Here is an 18,942-nt window from a genome sequence, read left to right on the forward strand (position 1 = left end):
ATTTCCCTTGTTGGGATTTTCTCATTAGGATTTGTATAATTGTGGAATAAGTTCAGGGACAAATAGAAGAATAAAATACTTACATGTGTTAATTTTTCACAGATGAACACCACTTTTATATATAATTTTATAAAAACAGTCACCAAAAGTGTGAGTTGTTGTTTAGTTTTAAACAAATTGATCATGGTTGCATGACTTAAACCCTCTCCTTCAAAAACCTGTCTTCTTACAGTGTCCTGACCTAGTTACTGACGACATGTCATAAACTCAACAAAGCTGTAAATGTCGAAGATGAGGCTCCATGTTCAGCATGATGCTGTTTAATGTTACATTTAGTCACTTGTTAACAAGACACATCAAACCTCAAAAAAATATGAATGGGGTATTTACTCCCACTTATCTGAGATTGATAATGTAATATAAGACAACGCACAATGTAATATATAGAATACAATGTAATATAATTACTTTGGAAAGAAACATTTCCAAAAGCCCATAGACTTTGGGACGAGGGAACTGGAAGTGCAAAAATGCTAACTAAGGTTTAGGACTCACTCCTACAGCACTGTATTAGTCTGCAAAATGTCATTTTAATTTTAAGAACTTATTGAATAAAAACACCTAACAACTGTAGTAATCTGTTTCTCAAATGCGTGTACTGTATTTGCATCTTTTGTGTATCTCACACCACTATGAAGAGAATGTTGAGTTTTTATTGTTTTCCAGACACATTAGTTCACAGTACAGGTACAGTAGCTATAATGAAGTCAGTGTGTCACACCCTTTCTTCTAATATGCAGTTGGTTCTCAGCACAATATCTAACCAGTCTACATCCCAGCCAGCAATTCCTACTTGAAGATCTCCTGATGTTAATGTGTCAAACCATACTAACCACTGTAACATCTCCCATGATTAATTAGCTTTTTGGGAGGATGGGACGGTGGAGGTGAATGTTTGCATTAGGTGATTGTGCATCCACACAGACAGTGCCAAGACTTCTCGATTAGTTTGAATCAAACCCCTGCAGTAGTCTCAGCAAGTCACCAAGGTCAAATCAACCATGCACTAATCAGATTAAACGCACCCCATTTCACTGCTTCCCACAGCTTTGCAGTGAAACGCTGTTGTATGCTGCCGCCTTGGGGCATGTCAGACTGACAAGTCCTGTGTGTGGGTGTGGGTGTGTGTGTGTGTGTGTGTGTGTGTGTGTGTGTGGCCAGTGCCTAAGGGTATGCTGATGTATAGAAGTCATTACAGTAGTTTCTCCTATTTGGTGAAAACACTCTGGTCTCTTCATCAGTTATGTAGCGTAGCTGCGCTCTGAAAAAAGCAATTCAGCACAGTCATCTGAGAAGTAATTTTCCCCAAGCAGGGTTTGAATATTTTATAAATTTGCTGTGTTTTTACAAAGTTGTGATCACGTCTTTCATCTGAAGAGTGTATTGGCTGTGCAGTAGCATGTCAAGATTTTCCAGCTTGTGCAAAACTAACAGAGCATAGTAGGAAAATACTATGGCAGATTGGATAAAAATAGAGTGAATTGAGTTACAGTGGAGCACAGTTGCGATAGTTACCTCTTGGCTGGGTTGGTTTGCTTTTTGGCAAGCTAGTGAAGGGTAGCATCTTTGTTACAGAACTTATGACTGGTGCTAGTTCTTCAGAATGCCTGCATGGGGGTTGGAACTGGGGGAAAAATATCCATAGTGTTATCGAACCATCTAGTAAAGCTCATTAATTGCAGGTGAAAGTGCAAAGAAAGATGGTTTAATTAGTTACAGCCAAAAAAGCACATGTGCAACACATAGCATCAACTGCAACTGTGATCCTTTTACAATTTTACAAATACAGGTAATCATTTGGCAGATGCTTTTATCCATTTAAGGAACACCAGCTGCAATTTAGAGCTTCCGTTTCTTGCCCAAGGACAGTGACTGAGCCACGGCCCCCTTGTTAGTCCAAAGATCCCTGGTATTAAGCAGTATATTGTCATCACATGCTTAAGTATAACTTGTAACATTTTTGTTAATTTTAGATTTGAATACACATATTGGGTTTTGCTCTGCGAAGATATTCTGTGCACAGTTAATATGAACTACAAATGAAAATTTCAGCAGCTTTCTCATTACAATGCAGTTTTCCTTAGTTTTTTTTAAAGTAATACATTTGTATCAGCCACCATGATGTGAAAGTTGGTTCTCTATTCATACCCTGCATATTCTTTATCTTCTGCAAGTGTCAAGACCAAACTTGGTGGAACCTGGTTGATGCAGCGGCTGCTACTGTGTAGTGGGATTTTTTTTAAGTACAGTAGTGTCATATTTAGACTGTGCCAATACGATTTTCAAAATAGATGGAATGCTGACAAATTGCTTTTGTACTTTCTGAAACTATATAAGATCTGACTACCTTTTTTTTTTCACTCTCTCTCTTAAACACAGCGTTTCTCAACAAAGCTCTCTAAGCTTTTGATAAATCACTCCAATAAACCAGGGAAGTCAGACACAACCCAGATCAAAAGGATGTAACATATTTGTTATTGATTGCCTATAAGTAGGACAACGTGATTTGCAGGGGATAACGTGTTTATCGTTATGTTGTTACCATAGACAACAGTCAGAGCTGGAGGCTAGTTTGCAGTCTCTCCAGCTTTTTCTTGTCTTTTATTTTTATGCATCTTACTCTTGATGGTGCTCAACTGCAACTTCTTCATCCATATTCACAGTGACGAGCAACTATACCCACCACTTCGCCAACAGTTTTTAATACACAATGTATAGTTTGCAACAGATAAAAATGGCATATTGATATTCTCCATCCACAGGAACTTTTAAGTCACTCGACTGACCGACCTGAGAGGCAACAACTCAAAGAGGCACTGGAGGCTATGCAGGTCTGTGTTACATGTGTTTGTATGTGTGAATTCATGAGTGTGCTTTAAAAAAAAACATTAACACGTGGTGCTAAAATTCAGTCAGAAAGGTTTTCTGTTAACTCTTGACATGACTTTTGCCTTGTTCTCTCAGGACCTGGCCATGTACATCAATGAAGTCAAGAGGGACAATGAGACACTGAAGAAAATCAGTGAATTCCAAAGCTCAATAGAAAATCTTGTAAGTAATATGAACTCTTCTGTCACTTCTTTTATGTGCCTCTCTAGAGAGGAGTGTCTAACTTAAAAAAAGGGCCATGACAACTTGAGAGTCTGATGGCTCTCAATTTGAAGAAGAGTGGAGATCCATTTATCTTGTTTTTACACCTTATTAATCTATTATTTATTCAAGATTTTATTTTCTATTTACAAGCTAAATCCCACAATATGTAGAAGTAGCCCATGAATAGATTAGTGAATGGGCCTAACGGACACATGCCCAGTGGTCATTAGCCAGAGGTTCTAAAGGTGGTGTTTATATGTCCTGTTTGAAAGAGTTGAGTTAAAACAAACCAAAACTGATGAATAATGACCAAAAACTATTGGAAAGTGGCCCAAAATGACCAAAAGCAGGCATGAAATTCAGGCATTAAATGACTTAAAATTGAGAAAACAACAAAAAGATGCACCACTTGCCAAAAAAACACAAAAAAAATAAAATGAGCCAAAAGAAAGGCTGAGGGGTCTTTACCTTGTCTGTGTCCAGTTTCTCATGATTCGTTTGAACCTGTTGATGCCATCTAAACAGTACCCTGTACCCACCAATGATGGACAGAATGATTTTGAATAAATCGTGTTGTAATCAGTAATCACATTTTCTGGGGCTTCTATGTTTCTGGAACTTTTGATTTTGTGATCATCATTCTGAAGTTTTGAACCTTATATCAGTTATGATGTGTCTACATTAGATGACTGTATAGTTGGTATATAAATTATACCAAGACACTGTGTCAGAGTGGTTTGTCACTCAGCGTCATAGTTTTGAACATGCTGTACTCCCACCTGTCGTCATCATCTGCTATTACAATGTTCCCAATAAATCGTTTAGTCATGCATACATGTTCACTTGCCATGCTATATTAATACCCTCTCATTTTCTCTGTCTGTCAGACTTAGTCCCCCTCACGTTATTTCCTTCAGAGGTACAGGTAGACAGGATAATGCTATGGATACACTTTAAATTCAGGTGTAGCTGTTTGTGTGTTTGTGTGTGTGTGTGTGTGTGTTTATTTATTTATTTATTTTACATGTAGAAATGACCAACCTTTGCGCAGTGGATTGAACTTTAGTATGTCTTTGTGATCTAAGCAGCAGGTGAAACTGGAGGAGTATGGTAGGCCAAAGATAGATGGAGAGTTGAAGGTTTGCTCCATCGTCAACCGAACAAAACAGGACAGGTGAGTCCAAACTCTGCACAAAAACTGAAATGATCCACTTCCAACAACTATCCGCATAGTCTCACCGCTAAATAACCGATGACTGTGTGTGTATGACTCCAGGTATATATTCCTGTTTGATAAAGTCGTCATTGTCTGCAAGAGGAAAGGCTACAGCTATGAACTCAAGGAGATCATTGAACTACACTCATATAAAATGTCAGATGATCCCATGAACAACAGAGACATGAAAAAGGTAAGAAAATAGTCTGTTTGGTTTAAAATGACACAGAACAGAACTTTTTATTTTTCTTTGGTGCGTTCAAATCTTTTTAAAGACAAGTGCTGGTGCCGGTGATAAGGCCTCTGCTGTGATCATTACAAATGTTGCCCTTGAGCTTGATGGTAATTTCAGATATGTAACTTATGAGTACTGCATAGAAGTGTCAGACACGCATTGTGTTCACCCATGCTTGAAAGATCATGTAAATGAAATGAAGGTCATTTAGGATTCATGAAATCGTACTGCAGTGCATTGCACCACTGGTCTAACATGGCTTTTTTGTTTTGAATTTGCATGTGTCTGTCCATGTTTGCATGTGTAACTGGGTCTTTCTCTGGTGTCTTTCTTTTTGCATGCTTACCAGTCGAGTGGAAAAATGGTAAGCTCAAGTGACCCCTTTATTTAACTCATCTTCTCATAGCGGCTTATTTTGGGCAGTTTGGGGGTGTCATGCCGTGATTGCACGAGCACCCGCAGGCTCTGTGACTGGCTCTCCAGCTTTTGGTCAGATGCATTTTGCTAAAGCATGTGGAGCAACCTTTTAGCTTTGATTTGCATTTGATCATTTTTACAAAATGTTTTTTTTTATGTGTTTGTTGAAAAATACAGATATTGCAAACTTCTGTGTGTAGCTGTAATTGTCAAGTACAAATCCTTCTGCCATCTGTTCTTCACTCACTTTTTCTCCCCAGTGGTCTTACGGTTTCTACTTGATCCACCTGCAAGGGAAGCAGGGTTTCCAGTTTTTCTGTAAAACTGAGGAGACAAAGCGGAAGTGGATGGAGCAGTTTGAAATGGCTATGTGAGTCTGATTTGGATATAAGGTTTGGCTATAAAGAACACATGGGAATGTCTGTTTTTGCCATATGAATTTAACACTAGAAAAGTCAGTATACTTCATTAGGAATTTAATCAATCTGAAAAATTCATTTTTTATCTTTTATAATTATTCACTTCCAGGTCCAACATCAAGCCAGAGAGAGCCACAGCCAATCAGCATAACTTCCAAATGCACACGTTTGATAAGAACACCAACTGTCGGGCTTGCAAGATGCTCTTGAGGTAACAATTGTGATAGTTTTGCTGCTGATGTGAACAACAGTACATTCATATTCTGCAATGATTATTGAATGAATAATTCATCCATTTAGTCTTTTCATGGACTTCCAAGTATTTGACAATGTTTGGTTTTAATGTTTATAGCAACAATGTTTGCTATTAACTTGATGTGTTTTTATATATATGGGAAAACCAACCCGATCACCTAACAGGTGGATTCTGTAAGATTTGGACAAAGTCATAAGAGCAGGTTCTGCTTGTCTACTGTGCATCCAGAAAGTATTCAGAGCTCAACTTTATCCACATTTTGTTACATTACAGCCTTATTCCAAAAATGATCAAATTCATTATTTTCCTCCAAATTCCTCAAACAATTCCCCATAATGAATGTGAAATGTGAATACTTATGTACATGGGATTTTTTTGTTATTTCTTTTCAATACATTTGCAAAGATTTTAAACAAACTTCTTTCACATTGTCATTATGGGGTTTTGTTTGTAGAATTTCAAAGAAAATAATGAAAGTTTCTGGATGCACTATAACTGCATTGTACATTTTTTATACAGAATGGCCACTTAACAGGATTAATTATCTAACCACTGTATTATATTATGTTGTTAATTTGTAATTTAAATGTGTAGGAAGTTGTTCATTCACACACACACACACACAGTCAAACACTGACTCTGTGGTCTGTGCATTTTTATTTATTGACTAAACAAATTCCATCAAAGGTCCACTTTCAGTCACAGCACATCAGTTGTTTAGTTTTCATCCATATGGAGATTAAGCCAACATCTTTGCCGACTAAGCGTTTGTGAGTTGAAAGCTTCAAAAACAAGTAACTGAATGAAACTTAATTGGAAATTAAACCGGTTCCAATGCAATATTACAGTAAATGTGCACAAAAACTGTCCACCCCTTCTGTGCATCAATTAGTTAATAGTGAAACAGTTAACTAGTAAAAGTAGTTTATAGCAAGTAGCATAAAAAACCAAATAACTGAAGAGAAACGTAGCCACATTTGGTGAGCAGCAAACGCACTGAAATCACAGAGGGAATATGATTTTGGCTTACATAGCCCTTCATTAGTGCTAAAGCAATAGTTGGAAACTATTCCGCTAAGTGTGACTGAGGTTGACGGATGATATTTTTAAACTTCCCCTTTCCCAGCACCACCCACTGTGTCCCCGAGCACACCTCCTCCTGTGTGAGAGTGCTGCCCGACTGCAGCAGGGATGACCTGTGTCCCTGAATCACCGCTTTCTCCTCTATTACAGTCAGCCAGCTAAACTCCAATCTGTGTATTGACCCACAAATTTCATGGCTTGGCTGACCTAAATTCACAGAGCCAGTGATGGCAGGGACCAGCCTTCTCACTTTCCTGCTAGATGCTAATTACTGCTGCAGCCCCAGTGGATCCCATCATGATTTATGCCACTTACAATTCAACATGGCAGTGTGCAATGCATGTAGTGTTATAATATCCATTACACATAGTTATGGATGGACAGTTTTGATCTTAAATGGAGTGAGTTTATTTTGTAACTTTAGAGGATTACAAAATGGAAATGATTGAGTAACCACAATCACAGAAGTGTCTTAAGTAGCAGCAGGTCCCCTCGTGGCTTCTACTTACAAGAATGTAAATTGTGTCTGAGACACTTCCTGTTTGCATTACTGGTGTGTGTGTGTGTGTGTCCCCTAGGGGCATCTTCTATCAGGGCTACTACTGCTCTCGTTGTGGAACAGGAGCACACAAAGAATGTCTGGAAGTGATCACCATCTGTAAAATCAGTAGGTGTTTCCTCTAATTTTCCAGTAGAAAGCCATGATTCAGATTTGCATGTGTTGGTTGGTATTAGGAAAATTAATAAGGACTGCTATAATTGAATTCTGCCCATAAATAGAAACCTGCTGTCCTGCTCGTGGGCTACTTTATCCAGCAGGAAAGGGAGGGACAGCCATTGAGATTTCACTGTCTCAATGGGTTTAGAACTAAAGAGGAAAAAGACGCAGCTTAGGAGTCCACAAGATTAACCTTCTGTGCATCCATGTCAAACACTGCCAGCCGTTATTTACACCCATGTTTCACAGTCTTTTTGACCTCCAAACTTTAGATCATAAAGCAATAAACCACCCTAACAGATATTATTTTTATTTTTAAAGGAGTCTCAAAGCCTATTTGGGACCTGCAGATTTACCCCCACGCTGAGTTAGGTGCAGTGTGGGAGACTGAACACATTGAAAAGCAGTCCTTTGGCCAAAAACACTGAAAATTGTGACAAACATGAAAAAGAATTAGTCTGCATTTGACCAACAGTTAAGAAAAGTGAAGAAGAATGAATGTGGCCAGACAGTAGGAGAAAAGTTTTACATGCAAATGATTTGGCTCCCTCAGCATTATCTGCTTATCTCCGTTACACCCACAGCATAATACTTAATACATGGAACAAGTGAAACTGTCTTCTTAATTGGCTCAGCAGCCTAAAAACAGCACATGCTCTGAAAAACACTCTAGTTAGTTTTTCACCCAGTGTCACTCTTAGCTCATCTCTAATCAATAAATGTGGCCAGTTTTGCTGTGAATCCTCTATTAATAGTTTCCATATTTTTGTCCTTTGTTTCAGATCCTCATGACATGGTGAGTAGCGAGCTGTGGGAGTATTGTCATTAATATCAGCACCCTGTTTTTTCAGTTCTTTTATTGAATTGTGCCGCGGTAATTTTGTCTTTGTCATGAAATAAAAAGCTATGTTTACTAATTGGTAAATGTTTGATTTGTTTCTCTATTAAAGGAACCTGGAATGTCATCAGGTAAGAGCGAGCAGCCCGTCATCCAAACATGATGGAGAACACTGTCACATAGAGCTGGATATTGTGTCAGCTGTCATCTAACGCAATTCTTACAGACAAAGCCCTCTACTACCATCTAGTGGATAAACCTATTAACAGTGAAGCACAACTACCATAATAAGTAGTTTGGCAAAGTGTAAACTAAATTTTTAAATATTAAATATTATTTGTAATTTAAACACAAGAGATAACGAGAGATAAGATAATTAGTCTACAGAATTTTGAAATACATATTAAATATATAAATATATTTATTCTGGAGAGAAGAAAGTGCTGGTGAGGTTGCTCTTGTTAAGACGGCGATTTAAAATACTTTAGATTGGACAGAGGACAGGACTTAATGCAACATAAATACTGGAGCAGATCTGAGCACAGGATGCTGTGGTTACATTATGTGTATCTTACACAGCTGCACGACTCAGGAAAAGATTTTTATGCAAACACAGTCCTGCTTTTAGGCCAAAATCCCTACTTTACATGTGAAACCCAAACTACAGTCAGCAGCACCATGTGAAGAGAAATGTAGACTTAACACTTAATATTTGTCTTGTTGCAATTTCTTTCTGTTAAATGTCGCCTTCAAATTTCCAACTTGCTTCCTGTAGCTGGGCATGTATATTAACACCGACCTTCCTCTGCCTTCCCTATATTAACATATCAGATGAGGTCACCTGGAGGAGCAGGCCAAACCACAAACTCTGTATTATGACTGACGTCATCTTGTTGGCTATATTACAACGTTTGTAGTCTTGATTGGACTACTTCTCTGACAATGATAAACTCCAGATGAGGTCAAGTGGAGGAGTTCTTTTATCCAGAAGCAGAGATATGTTAATATAAGGAAGGCAGACATACATTTTATTTATAACTTGCATGTACTCACCAAACTAGAGCCACAGGATGTCAGTTAAATATTGTATAGTTGTCCTATAATACTCATTTGAATATGTGATTGTGATTCCAGGTCCCAAGATGGTGGCGGTAAGGAACTACCACGGCACACCAGCACCTCCAGGAAAGACGACGCTCTGTTTTCAAACAGGAGAATTTATCGAGCTGCTTAAGGGGGATCCGGACAGCACGTGGTGGGAGGTACAGCCCTCAATCACTTATATCTGTAAACATGTACTAGTTTGACATTGAGAAGTGTTGGTGTCTGTACTGGTTGAACATATTTAGATTGATAAGCCCTTTTTACATGGCATGTTGATTATGAAACACCTTTCTACACAAGTAGCCTGTTAAACCTGAAATAAAAGTTACTCCCTTTGACAAGACACCATGCAAACAGAGGACAAAGATGAAAAGATAACATATAGCTGAGGTCCCCTACAAGGCTTGAACTGGGGATTTCAGCTGCATGGCAGGAAACGTGTGGAAATACTGTGTGGCACTTGTCAAACTCACATAATTCACATCAGCCCCAGTGTTTTTATTCATGACGTCCCCCCTTTTCTGTCAAAAACTTTTTTTGCTGATTTTGAATTTAACAGACATTACTGATAACTTGGTTTCTATGAGCGAGGTGAAGACTTCTTCTTCACAGGGGTATTAACATGCTCTTAGCGGAACATTAAAGGTGCTGCACCTGCAAACCTGGGTGATGCTCTACAGTGAATTAAGTTAGACGACAGACCATTTGACACCACTTGCTCTGGGCACGTTGGACCCTCCTGCTGAATCGCTGACTCTTATACACTAACAGCTTTTATATCAGACTAACCTTTCCCAGAATAACTCGGGGCATCTTTGTGAAGCCATTAATTCAAACTCAGCTATTAGGTTATCCCTCTCAACCGTGACAGTCTAATCTCTCCATGTGATGTCAAAGAGTGCGTGGAACTAAAAAACTGATCTCTTCAGGTAGCAGAGAGTCAAGATGTTTGTGTTAAATTTTCTCTCAACTGTCCGACGTTAATGTTGAACTTAATGCGTTCATTTTGCAGTGCTTTCTTGTTTTTACCTTCTTTTAAGAGTCATTATTAAATTTGTCCTTATTAAATTTGGAAGTAAAGCACATCTGTAAAACTTCACACCTTATGAATTTGCCTGAAGAGGCTTCCCAATCTACATGCCACTTTCTGTGGTTAAACTTATTAATTGTATAGGAAACAAACTCCAAATAATTTAACGGGAAGAAAATGAAAGAGAGGCAGAAATGACAGAATAAACAAACATATATTCATATAACATTTATCAGCAGCATTACAGGCATATACTGTATGTAAAAAAACACAACCACTGTATTGTAACTACTCTGAACTGTAACTGAAATAAAATGTTCTGTGGCCTTTTTTTAAATTTTTTTAATTTTGTGATCTTTGAATTGCTTCAGTATTTGAAGTGTGGTACAAATAGACTCCCACTTGCCTTTATGTTGCAGGGAAAGCTGATACAAACACAAAAAAGTGGCTTCTTCCCCAGTTCATGTGTAAAGCCTTGTTTGGACCCAAAGGTGTGCAATTATCACAAATTACTTCTTTTTCTTGCTACTATGCACTACTTGTTTATATGTCTTTGACATATAAAAGAACTATCTTTGCTTCACACTTTGTGCTGTTAAGCTCTTTAATGTGCGGCATCTTATTTTTTTTACAGCCTTTCCCCTCATTATCCAGCCGACAGTCTTCAAGAGAAGCGGACTACTATGGATATCCTTGGTAAGACGGTTGTGCTTCTATGTTTGTAATCCTATAACTTGTTATCAAACTGTTAATATTTGTACTGTTAACTTATTGAAGTAGTTGAATTTAAGGCAAACTGACCCCAAACAGATTGATTAAAGACCCCAAAAGATTCATTACAAGGTTGTTTAGCACCATTTGTTTAGTCATTTGATTATGTAGCCTGACTTTTTATTTCCAGGTCACATTTATTCTCTGCTCTTCTGTAGGTTTGCAGGGAACATGGAGCGCCAGCAGGCTGACAACCTCTTAAAATCCCACTGCAGTGGGACCTACCTTATCAGAGAGAGGACAGCTGAGGCAGAGAGGTTCGCCATCAGCATCAAGTGAGTGTTTCACATCATACAGAGGAGGAAAAATCTCAATGGAGGGTTTTTATTCCCACATCTCAAGGGAAATAAAAATTCTCACGGGGTGCCCTAGTCAGCTTTTCGGTGCATCTTTTCGCTTCGGCTAATTACCACTCAGTAATTGCTTTTTTAATCCTTGTTTTTTTTCCACATTTCCTCTGAGAAAATGCATCCCAAAGACAAATAATGTACGAGCTCTCATTGGAGCTGTCAAACAGTAATTCATTGGAAAAAGAAATGTTTTAGCATGTTTGTCTTCAAGCTATTTAGACAGGTGCAAAATTGCTGTAGGGACAAGTGGCACAGTCAGATGCAACTTGTACAAATTGCTTCACTTTGGTTTATTAAAAATTCAGATATGAAACATTGAAAGTATTACATGCTATAAGAATATATTATATATATTATTATATGCTGAAGACTTGGTAAGAATCATAAGTAATGAAAATGATAAGATATCAAAAGAGACTTTAATCATTAACAATCAGAAACATTTCTCTGTAGTGTCTAAGGATTTTTGGTCTTACAGATTCAATGATGAAGTAAAACACATCAAAGTCATTGAAAAAGATAGTTGGATTCACATCACTGAGGCCAAGAAGTTTGAGAGTCTGTTGGTAAGTCATATTATAAGCTACTGCACACACTAAACTACACACTGAACCTTGATGTCACAATCTGCAAAGGGAAAAAAAAAAACGGGGAAATTTAAATGGGAATGTTTACATTTGAATTATTCTTCACTGTCCAAAACAACAGGAGTTGGTAGAGTACTATCAGTCCCATTCACTGAAAGAAAGCTTCAAGTTGTTGGATACCACACTGCGATACCCCTACAAGTCAAGAGAACGCTCATTAACACGGGCCAGTACACGCTCACCAGGTAAGCTCCCAAAATTTTCCCTTTCTCCATCACTTTAAATCCAACCTTAGCCACAGGCACAAAATAGGAATGTGCTGACCAACACATAGCCTGAGCCCAGTAAATATAAGTACTGGTAAAAAAAATAAATAAAACTCATTCTGAAGGTTACACGGTCACATTCAACACTTTAGTGAGTGATCAGGTGAAGTCAGCTGATAAATACCAGTCAATGAAACTTTCAAAGTGGACTGTCATCAGATATTTAACATAGGAGCTGATTTATAATCTCCCTTGTTACCTTGCTGATGTGACGTTTTTGTTATGACCAGTGCATTTATGGTGATGAATTTTGAATGTCATCTGGATGCTTATATGTAGAAATGACACCCGAGATAAAGTGACTACAACAGTTGGGTGTTTGTTGTTGGTTGACATGCAAATCAGGGGCCACGTGTATTGTCTTTAGCCTGAAATCCAGGTCTACTCTTAGGCCTGGCTCTAGTAAAGCACTACTTGTTTTATTTAGGTAGTAGTACGAATTTTTCTCAAAGTTGTTCCATTAAGGGTTTGCAATCACTTCTGAGATCCTGATCAATCAAAGTTCAAACTATGTTTGTCAGGGTTGGGTAATGACTGAAGGAAATGACTTGTCTTTGCATGGTAGCTTAGCTCACCTTTTGAAAGTAGGGTGAAGAGCTCAGACATCCAGAGACTACTTCTGATTATTTCATGAAAGGATTCTGTTGAAAGGATTGTTTAAGGCATCTGATTTGGATGCTTCATGGACATCCTCCCCCAAGGCACATCCAGCTGGGAGGAGACCATGCGCAAGGCCAAGAACGTGCTGGAGGGATTACAAAAGTATTCTGGCTTAGGAAAGCTTGGGAATCCCCCTGGATGAGCTGAAAGATGCAGCTAGGGAAAGAGACATATGGGCTTTTATTGGTTAGTCTGCTGCCAATGTGACCTTCATCCAAATCTGTGGAGAAGTGATGGGTGGATCTTTGGTCTAGGGACCAATAGCACATTTTATGTCAGTACTACAGTATGTATCTGTCATCTCATAAGAATGACTGTGATATTTTGAAATTGACTCTGGAAATGTTAATAAACCGCATGTCTTATTCAGATTTCGAATTATTTTTCCATCTTGGCTGTGGATATAGTAACGGCAGGGTGAAGTAAATGAGACAAGTTTGCGCTTTCTTATTTTCCCTGGTGAGCTGTTCCTCCTCAGGCCAATGAACTCTCCCGCTTCATACTGAGAGGAGGCCAGAAGGGAAAAGGCAAACAAGAGGAGAGCAGTGTGAAAGTGATAGGGGAGAAAAACAAAGAGGAAGAGTGTGTGAAATAAGAGGGCTGTGGACAGACTGTCTGAACTGGCTGCCCTTACTTTCTATTAGACTGTATGAATACCGGCTCTGGATCGGCCTGGCTGTGTCTGCTCCACGGGAAGAGCAAACTGGCTACTACAAAAAGATTGTTCCCTCCTGTTTTGGCTGAATTTGAAAATGATTTAGATAAATGTGTCTGTGCTCCCACTCTTTTTCTGTCTGTGCTGCAAAAACACATTATTTTAGTATTTGTGGTGTCAGGGACGTCAACATGCTGCAGATGGGCCTAACAACTGTATTGAAATTAGATTTTAAAGCATGTATGATCATTCCAGGGGCTGGTAAAAGTCATGGCCAATCACATCTGTTCGGCTCAGTCCCATTAAAGTTTGCTAATGCAGTGAGAGTCCAGCCAAACATTATATGTGAGGCCTTAAAGGGTATTTGGATCCAAAATATCCTGCAAAAAGGGAATGATGTCACTTTAAAATTAATGCTTCGTGCACTTAAGTCGTCATGGCTGAAAACCTTTTGTTTGCTTCAAATAATAGCCCTAAAACAAATTAATAAATGTAGTTGGTTGCAGATGTTTGAATTGTTTTTTGAAAGAAGTTTCAAAGACGAGTAGATTTTTTTTTTTTAAAATATTAATGCACAGTGAACTAGTAAGAATCTGCCTTACTGCCAAATTGCACAAGTAAAAAGTCATATTTGGTGGTTTTGAATTGATTTAGGTTAAATTAAGGAGGGTCTGACCTCAACCTCACCAACCTGGGGATGAAGTCTTTGTTTCCGTTTGTTTTCATTCGAACCATTAGAGCAGTCAGTCTGTCACACGGTCATATTTAATGAAAGCAAACTGAACAAAGAGTTAAGAGGCAGACAGCAGCTCAGTACCCGCTCACAGCCTTCTCTCTGCTTCTCTGGCTCCAGCTCTGCATGCATGAATCTCCAAACTTTTTCTAGCTTTATTTCCCCCTTTTTCTCTGTTCCTCTCAGCAGCCACCTGCGCCTCCTACAACTTCTCCTTCCTCAGTCCACAGGGTCTCAACTTCTCCTCCTCTCAAAGCTCAGCTCCCTTTTGGTCAGGTACTTGTTCTCTTTCTTTTCTTGCTGGTGCCGTTTTCCTGCGCCTCATCGCCTGTAATTTTATAACAAGCCTCTGTTCTCCTGACCTCATTACTTTTTCTATGTGGCACTCTTTTCATTAACAAGAGCATTTCAGTCCTTCCCAGGATGACTTTCCCCTCATTAAATCAAGAAAAAGAAAACCAATTTCCTCTCCTACGATGAAACAACTTGTCCTTTCCCATCATGCTCGTTTGTCATTGTGTGACTGCATTGTGTCATGTTAGACACTGATCTGCCCATCTTCTTTCTGCTCATTCTCCACAACTAATTACTTCCCCTATGTTCAGTATGACCTTTCCCATGTCGGCAGTCTCCTTCATGCCAAAAGATGGTTATTTGCTGCTAACACAAGTTAAAATAACTAGTAGTTATTTTAACTTGAGTGATTAGTCTTCAACATGGTCTGTGACATAAAGCTGTTAAATTCCTACAATTTCACTAGATTGAGCTCCGTTCGTTTCCTTTTTCAGTATTTACTCCTCGTGTGGTCAGTACAGCAGTGGCCAGGTATAACTTTGCAGCACGAGACATGAGAGAGCTGTCACTGCGAGAAGGCGACACTGTCAAAATATACAGCAAGATTGGTGGAGACCAGGGCTGGTGGAAAGGAGAAGCTAATGGACGAGTGAGTAAACCATCAATGTCTGTAGTGTAAAGAACATGATTTCTGACTTTTCAATAATGTGAGATCAGATACTTTTATTTATTACAGCGATTGTTCATTATATATCTGTGTTGCACGTTGACATGCCAGCAGCAGCCTACTGAAATTAAAACATACGGTTCATCAAATAGTGTAATGATGTAAATTATTTGATAAGTAATTAAGAAATTGAAAATTGACATGATAGGATTCACGAATAGTGAAGAATTTACCTCTATTTGATTTTCTGGAACTACACAACCAACTCAGTCTGCTTGTGCTTGTACAGTGGTATTAGATAGTAGCTTGTTTGTTACGGGAAGATACTGTCGGTCTGTCTGTACAAGCTACAGACAAGCACTTAAAACAAGTATCTCACCGAATTATTTATTTGTTTATTACTGACACCTACGAAAACCTGCCACTGACAACAGCAGCTACTACAGTCTGAAATGAAGGAAGCTGCTAGCTGAATGTTTTGGACATAATCATCAATAACAGCTTTCCGCTTGCCCCTTCAGGGGTCCCCACAGCGGAACATGTTCCGCACGTTGGTTTGTCATGTTTCTGCCGCATCCCTCCCATTTTTTTGTCCGGGCTCAGGACCGGCACCAAGGTCTCCCTTGGTGGCTGGGTGGGGCCACCAGGCCCCCTGTACATAATGAAACTATATTTATCATAAATAATATTCTGTATTGAATGTAATTTCAGTGTCATGCTCAAAGACACTTCTGAGCAACACCAGAAAATTGTGGCATTGCTTTGTTTCTGGTACAGCAGCATTTAAGTCAAAGCTACAGCAAGTGCAAAATGCCACAGTGCAAGACATAAACAGTCAGTGGACTTATAGCTGCTGTACAACACACATTGTTTGTCTCATTTTGGAGACGCGTGTAGTTTTACTGCTACAGTGATTCACTTAACTTCCATTGTTTGGTGAGTGAAATGCAAAGTTCAGAGAGCTGCTGTGATGCTGAAGGTGACAGAGCTGCTCTGGCTGTGTGCCAGACACAAGTGTTGCAGCACAATAACCGCTGCTGGCGGCAAAGAGTCTTTTGAGGAAGACTATTAGCAACTGCTCCTGGGTGATGCAGACCCCCCTCTGCTTCCAGTGCCTGGTTTAGCTTGTCTTTTGTTTTTCTCCGCCTCCCTCTTTCTGTTTGGAGATGTTCACTCTGTCTGCGTCACGTTTGCACACAGCACTCTGTCCTGCACAGACAGAAACAGATCAAACTGCACTAACAAGCAGTGTGGCTTATCATGCATAACCAGTGACCAAAAAAAAAGACACGATACATACACTGTGTCCATAAAACAGGGTCATTCATTCATTTTTTTTTGGCAGCGTACACTTGGTTTAAAAACCACGTATTCACCAATTACAGAAGGCAAAATCTCTGTGTTATTGCTTTTCACCCTGCAAATCAGGCCATTCCCCCTCTTCCTCTGATTCTGACCCTCCACCTCCACCTTCCTCTTAGCTGAGCTACAGTTCTCCATTTGTCCATCATCACTGAACCTTTCTGCATCACAGTCAACTTCCAGCCTTGCTCATTTGAATTTAACAAGGAACCCATACATAATACAGTGCAGCCACCACAGCACTGAACTACTTTCTGCTAACGCACAACGATGTGTAGGTAACATTAGCATAACTAATGCATCCAGATTTGGCTAGAACTGCTACTAAATGTATTTTCCTGCCATGCATGAGCACATTACACAGCTGTCAATCAAAACACAGACTCAATTAGGGTTGGCATTTAAGCGCAGTTATTGTAATATGAATGGAAAATTAAGATTCAGTTTTATTAAAATGTTAATTTTTAACCAGAATTAAAGAATCAATTTATTTTAATTTCTTTACAAAAAAGGAAAATTTCGGGGGGTGCTTAAAGGCTCACTAGTTATTTTTGATAACCCTATGCATCCGAGCACATTATTGCTTTTTTTACCTGGCAGTGATCATCATGACCATGAATTAAGAGCAACATCCTTTTTTGTAATACAGACTTTGTTACAGCTCCGTACTCGCTTTACTATATTCCAACAACTAGAAGAAGTCGTTGCCTAGGAACAGCTGAAGTAGTATTTGAAGTAGCCTCACATACTTTTTAGAATGAAGATGAGGCTGTTACATCTGAGCTCTGCTGTTATCTACAATAATACAGATCCTTCAGCCCAATTAAAGCAAAGTATTCTTGGTGGCCTTGGTCTAACGCATTCCTGCTGCACATACAGTACATTCACTTTAGTGTTACCAAACCCGAATGAACTCAATTAACACCACTTGCTTACACCAGCTACTTTAAATGAGTTTATCTCTCTGAAAATTACTCTTTTTATGTTTCAGATCGGATGGTTTCCCTCAACCTATGTGGATGAAGAGGGAGCGCAGTAATGCTTGGATGTTTGCTGTCCCGGCTTCCTTTAAATCAGGAACTCTCTTCTATCTACTGTTCTCAGAGAAAATCACTCAGTCCAGGAAAATGAGACAAGGAAAAAAGAAAGTACTTTTTTTGTTGCTTTTGCTGGATACTCATTTTTCAACGAGCCTTTCTAGCTCGTTTCTCTGTCTTCAAGTATGCATCAGCTTTGCTTTTGTTTGGATTTTTATTTTTTTCCCCAGGATGTCCTGTTTAATTTTTGTACAGGAAAGAAGAAAAAAACTCGCTGTCAGCAACGGTTTGCTGAGCTTTATTGAACTGAGGACACAGCAGAAACAGACTGTGGATAGTTTTACTTTGACAATGGCTCCCCTTTGTTACAGGTCTATGCGAGGTGAGATAATTGTACAGTATAGATAATTTATTGAATAGAGATTATTATCATTACTAATGATTATTGTGGGGAAGCTGATTTCAGTAAAAGCAAGGCTCAGATGAGAAAAAAAAAACAGATGCTCTGTTTTCATGTTGAGAGATTTTGCCTTAGTTGTCATGGTGATACCTTGTGGGCTGACACCAGTGAAGGGAATCGCCTTTGTTGACTGGTTTTAATTCTCCATGTAAGCATGTGCCCATGTGTGGCGCACACACAAACACACACACACACACAGACCATGTACAGTACGGTGCCTTTTAACAATGGTCATTACTTACTAAACCTCAACATCAGCCAAATAAAGAACATTGCCACCCCCCCCAAAAGAAAGTTGGTCTGCTTTCAGAGGACTATTTCCTGAAGGAGGGGAGAGGCACTTATACAACATAGTGAGGATGGCTCACCTGCAGAGCCTTCAAAAACAAGCTGAAGCATTTAACTCATCCTAACTGGAGACTGGATCCACTCACTCAGACCATTGGTGGGTTTTTATAGCCAACAACAATCACATACATAGTTCACTTCAGTCTTGTCACAAGCCTATGGGGGCAATGGGCTGGATGTGAAAGGGAAACATCATTCTACTCAACAACCACTCACATTTAGA

At 39.1% G+C, this 18,942-nt stretch overlaps 1 protein-coding gene across 11 annotated transcripts in view; it reads left to right on the forward strand.

Annotated features, from left to right (window-relative positions):
- The window catches only part of vav2 (vav 2 guanine nucleotide exchange factor), a 188,095-nt gene extending 169,687 nt beyond the window's left edge, over nucleotides 1-18,408 (forward strand). The window contains exons 11-29 of one of the 11 annotated variants that reach the window (XM_067484247.1): nucleotides 2,823-2,891; nucleotides 3,025-3,111; nucleotides 4,239-4,327; nucleotides 4,430-4,562; nucleotides 4,954-4,968; nucleotides 5,282-5,391; nucleotides 5,550-5,651; nucleotides 7,358-7,446; nucleotides 8,280-8,293; nucleotides 8,448-8,466; nucleotides 9,470-9,597; nucleotides 10,889-10,960; nucleotides 11,104-11,165; nucleotides 11,399-11,515; nucleotides 12,069-12,156; nucleotides 12,299-12,422; nucleotides 14,738-14,827; nucleotides 15,340-15,494; nucleotides 17,866-18,408. In XM_067484247.1, coding sequence (XP_067340348.1) covers nucleotides 2,823-2,891; nucleotides 3,025-3,111; nucleotides 4,239-4,327; nucleotides 4,430-4,562; nucleotides 4,954-4,968; nucleotides 5,282-5,391; nucleotides 5,550-5,651; nucleotides 7,358-7,446; nucleotides 8,280-8,293; nucleotides 8,448-8,466; nucleotides 9,470-9,597; nucleotides 10,889-10,960; nucleotides 11,104-11,165; nucleotides 11,399-11,515; nucleotides 12,069-12,156; nucleotides 12,299-12,422; nucleotides 14,738-14,827; nucleotides 15,340-15,494; nucleotides 17,866-17,913 — 1,611 coding nt within the window. In that variant the 3' untranslated portion in view covers nucleotides 17,914-18,408. The remainder of the gene's footprint in view (nucleotides 1-2,822; nucleotides 2,892-3,024; nucleotides 3,112-4,238; nucleotides 4,328-4,429; nucleotides 4,563-4,953; nucleotides 4,969-5,281; nucleotides 5,392-5,549; nucleotides 5,652-7,357; nucleotides 7,447-8,279; nucleotides 8,294-8,447; nucleotides 8,467-9,469; nucleotides 9,598-10,888; nucleotides 10,961-11,103; nucleotides 11,166-11,398; nucleotides 11,516-12,068; nucleotides 12,157-12,298; nucleotides 12,423-14,737; nucleotides 14,828-15,339; nucleotides 15,495-17,865) is intronic. The other 10 variants (XM_067484242.1, XM_067484241.1, XM_067484251.1 and 7 more) reach the window with 10 other exon arrangements.
- Nucleotides 18,409-18,942: the final 534 nt, after the last annotated feature.

This window comes from Channa argus, chromosome 18 (genome assembly GCF_033026475.1).
Source record: "Channa argus isolate prfri chromosome 18, Channa argus male v1.0, whole genome shotgun sequence".
NCBI lineage: Eukaryota > Metazoa > Chordata > Actinopteri > Anabantiformes > Channidae > Channa > Channa argus.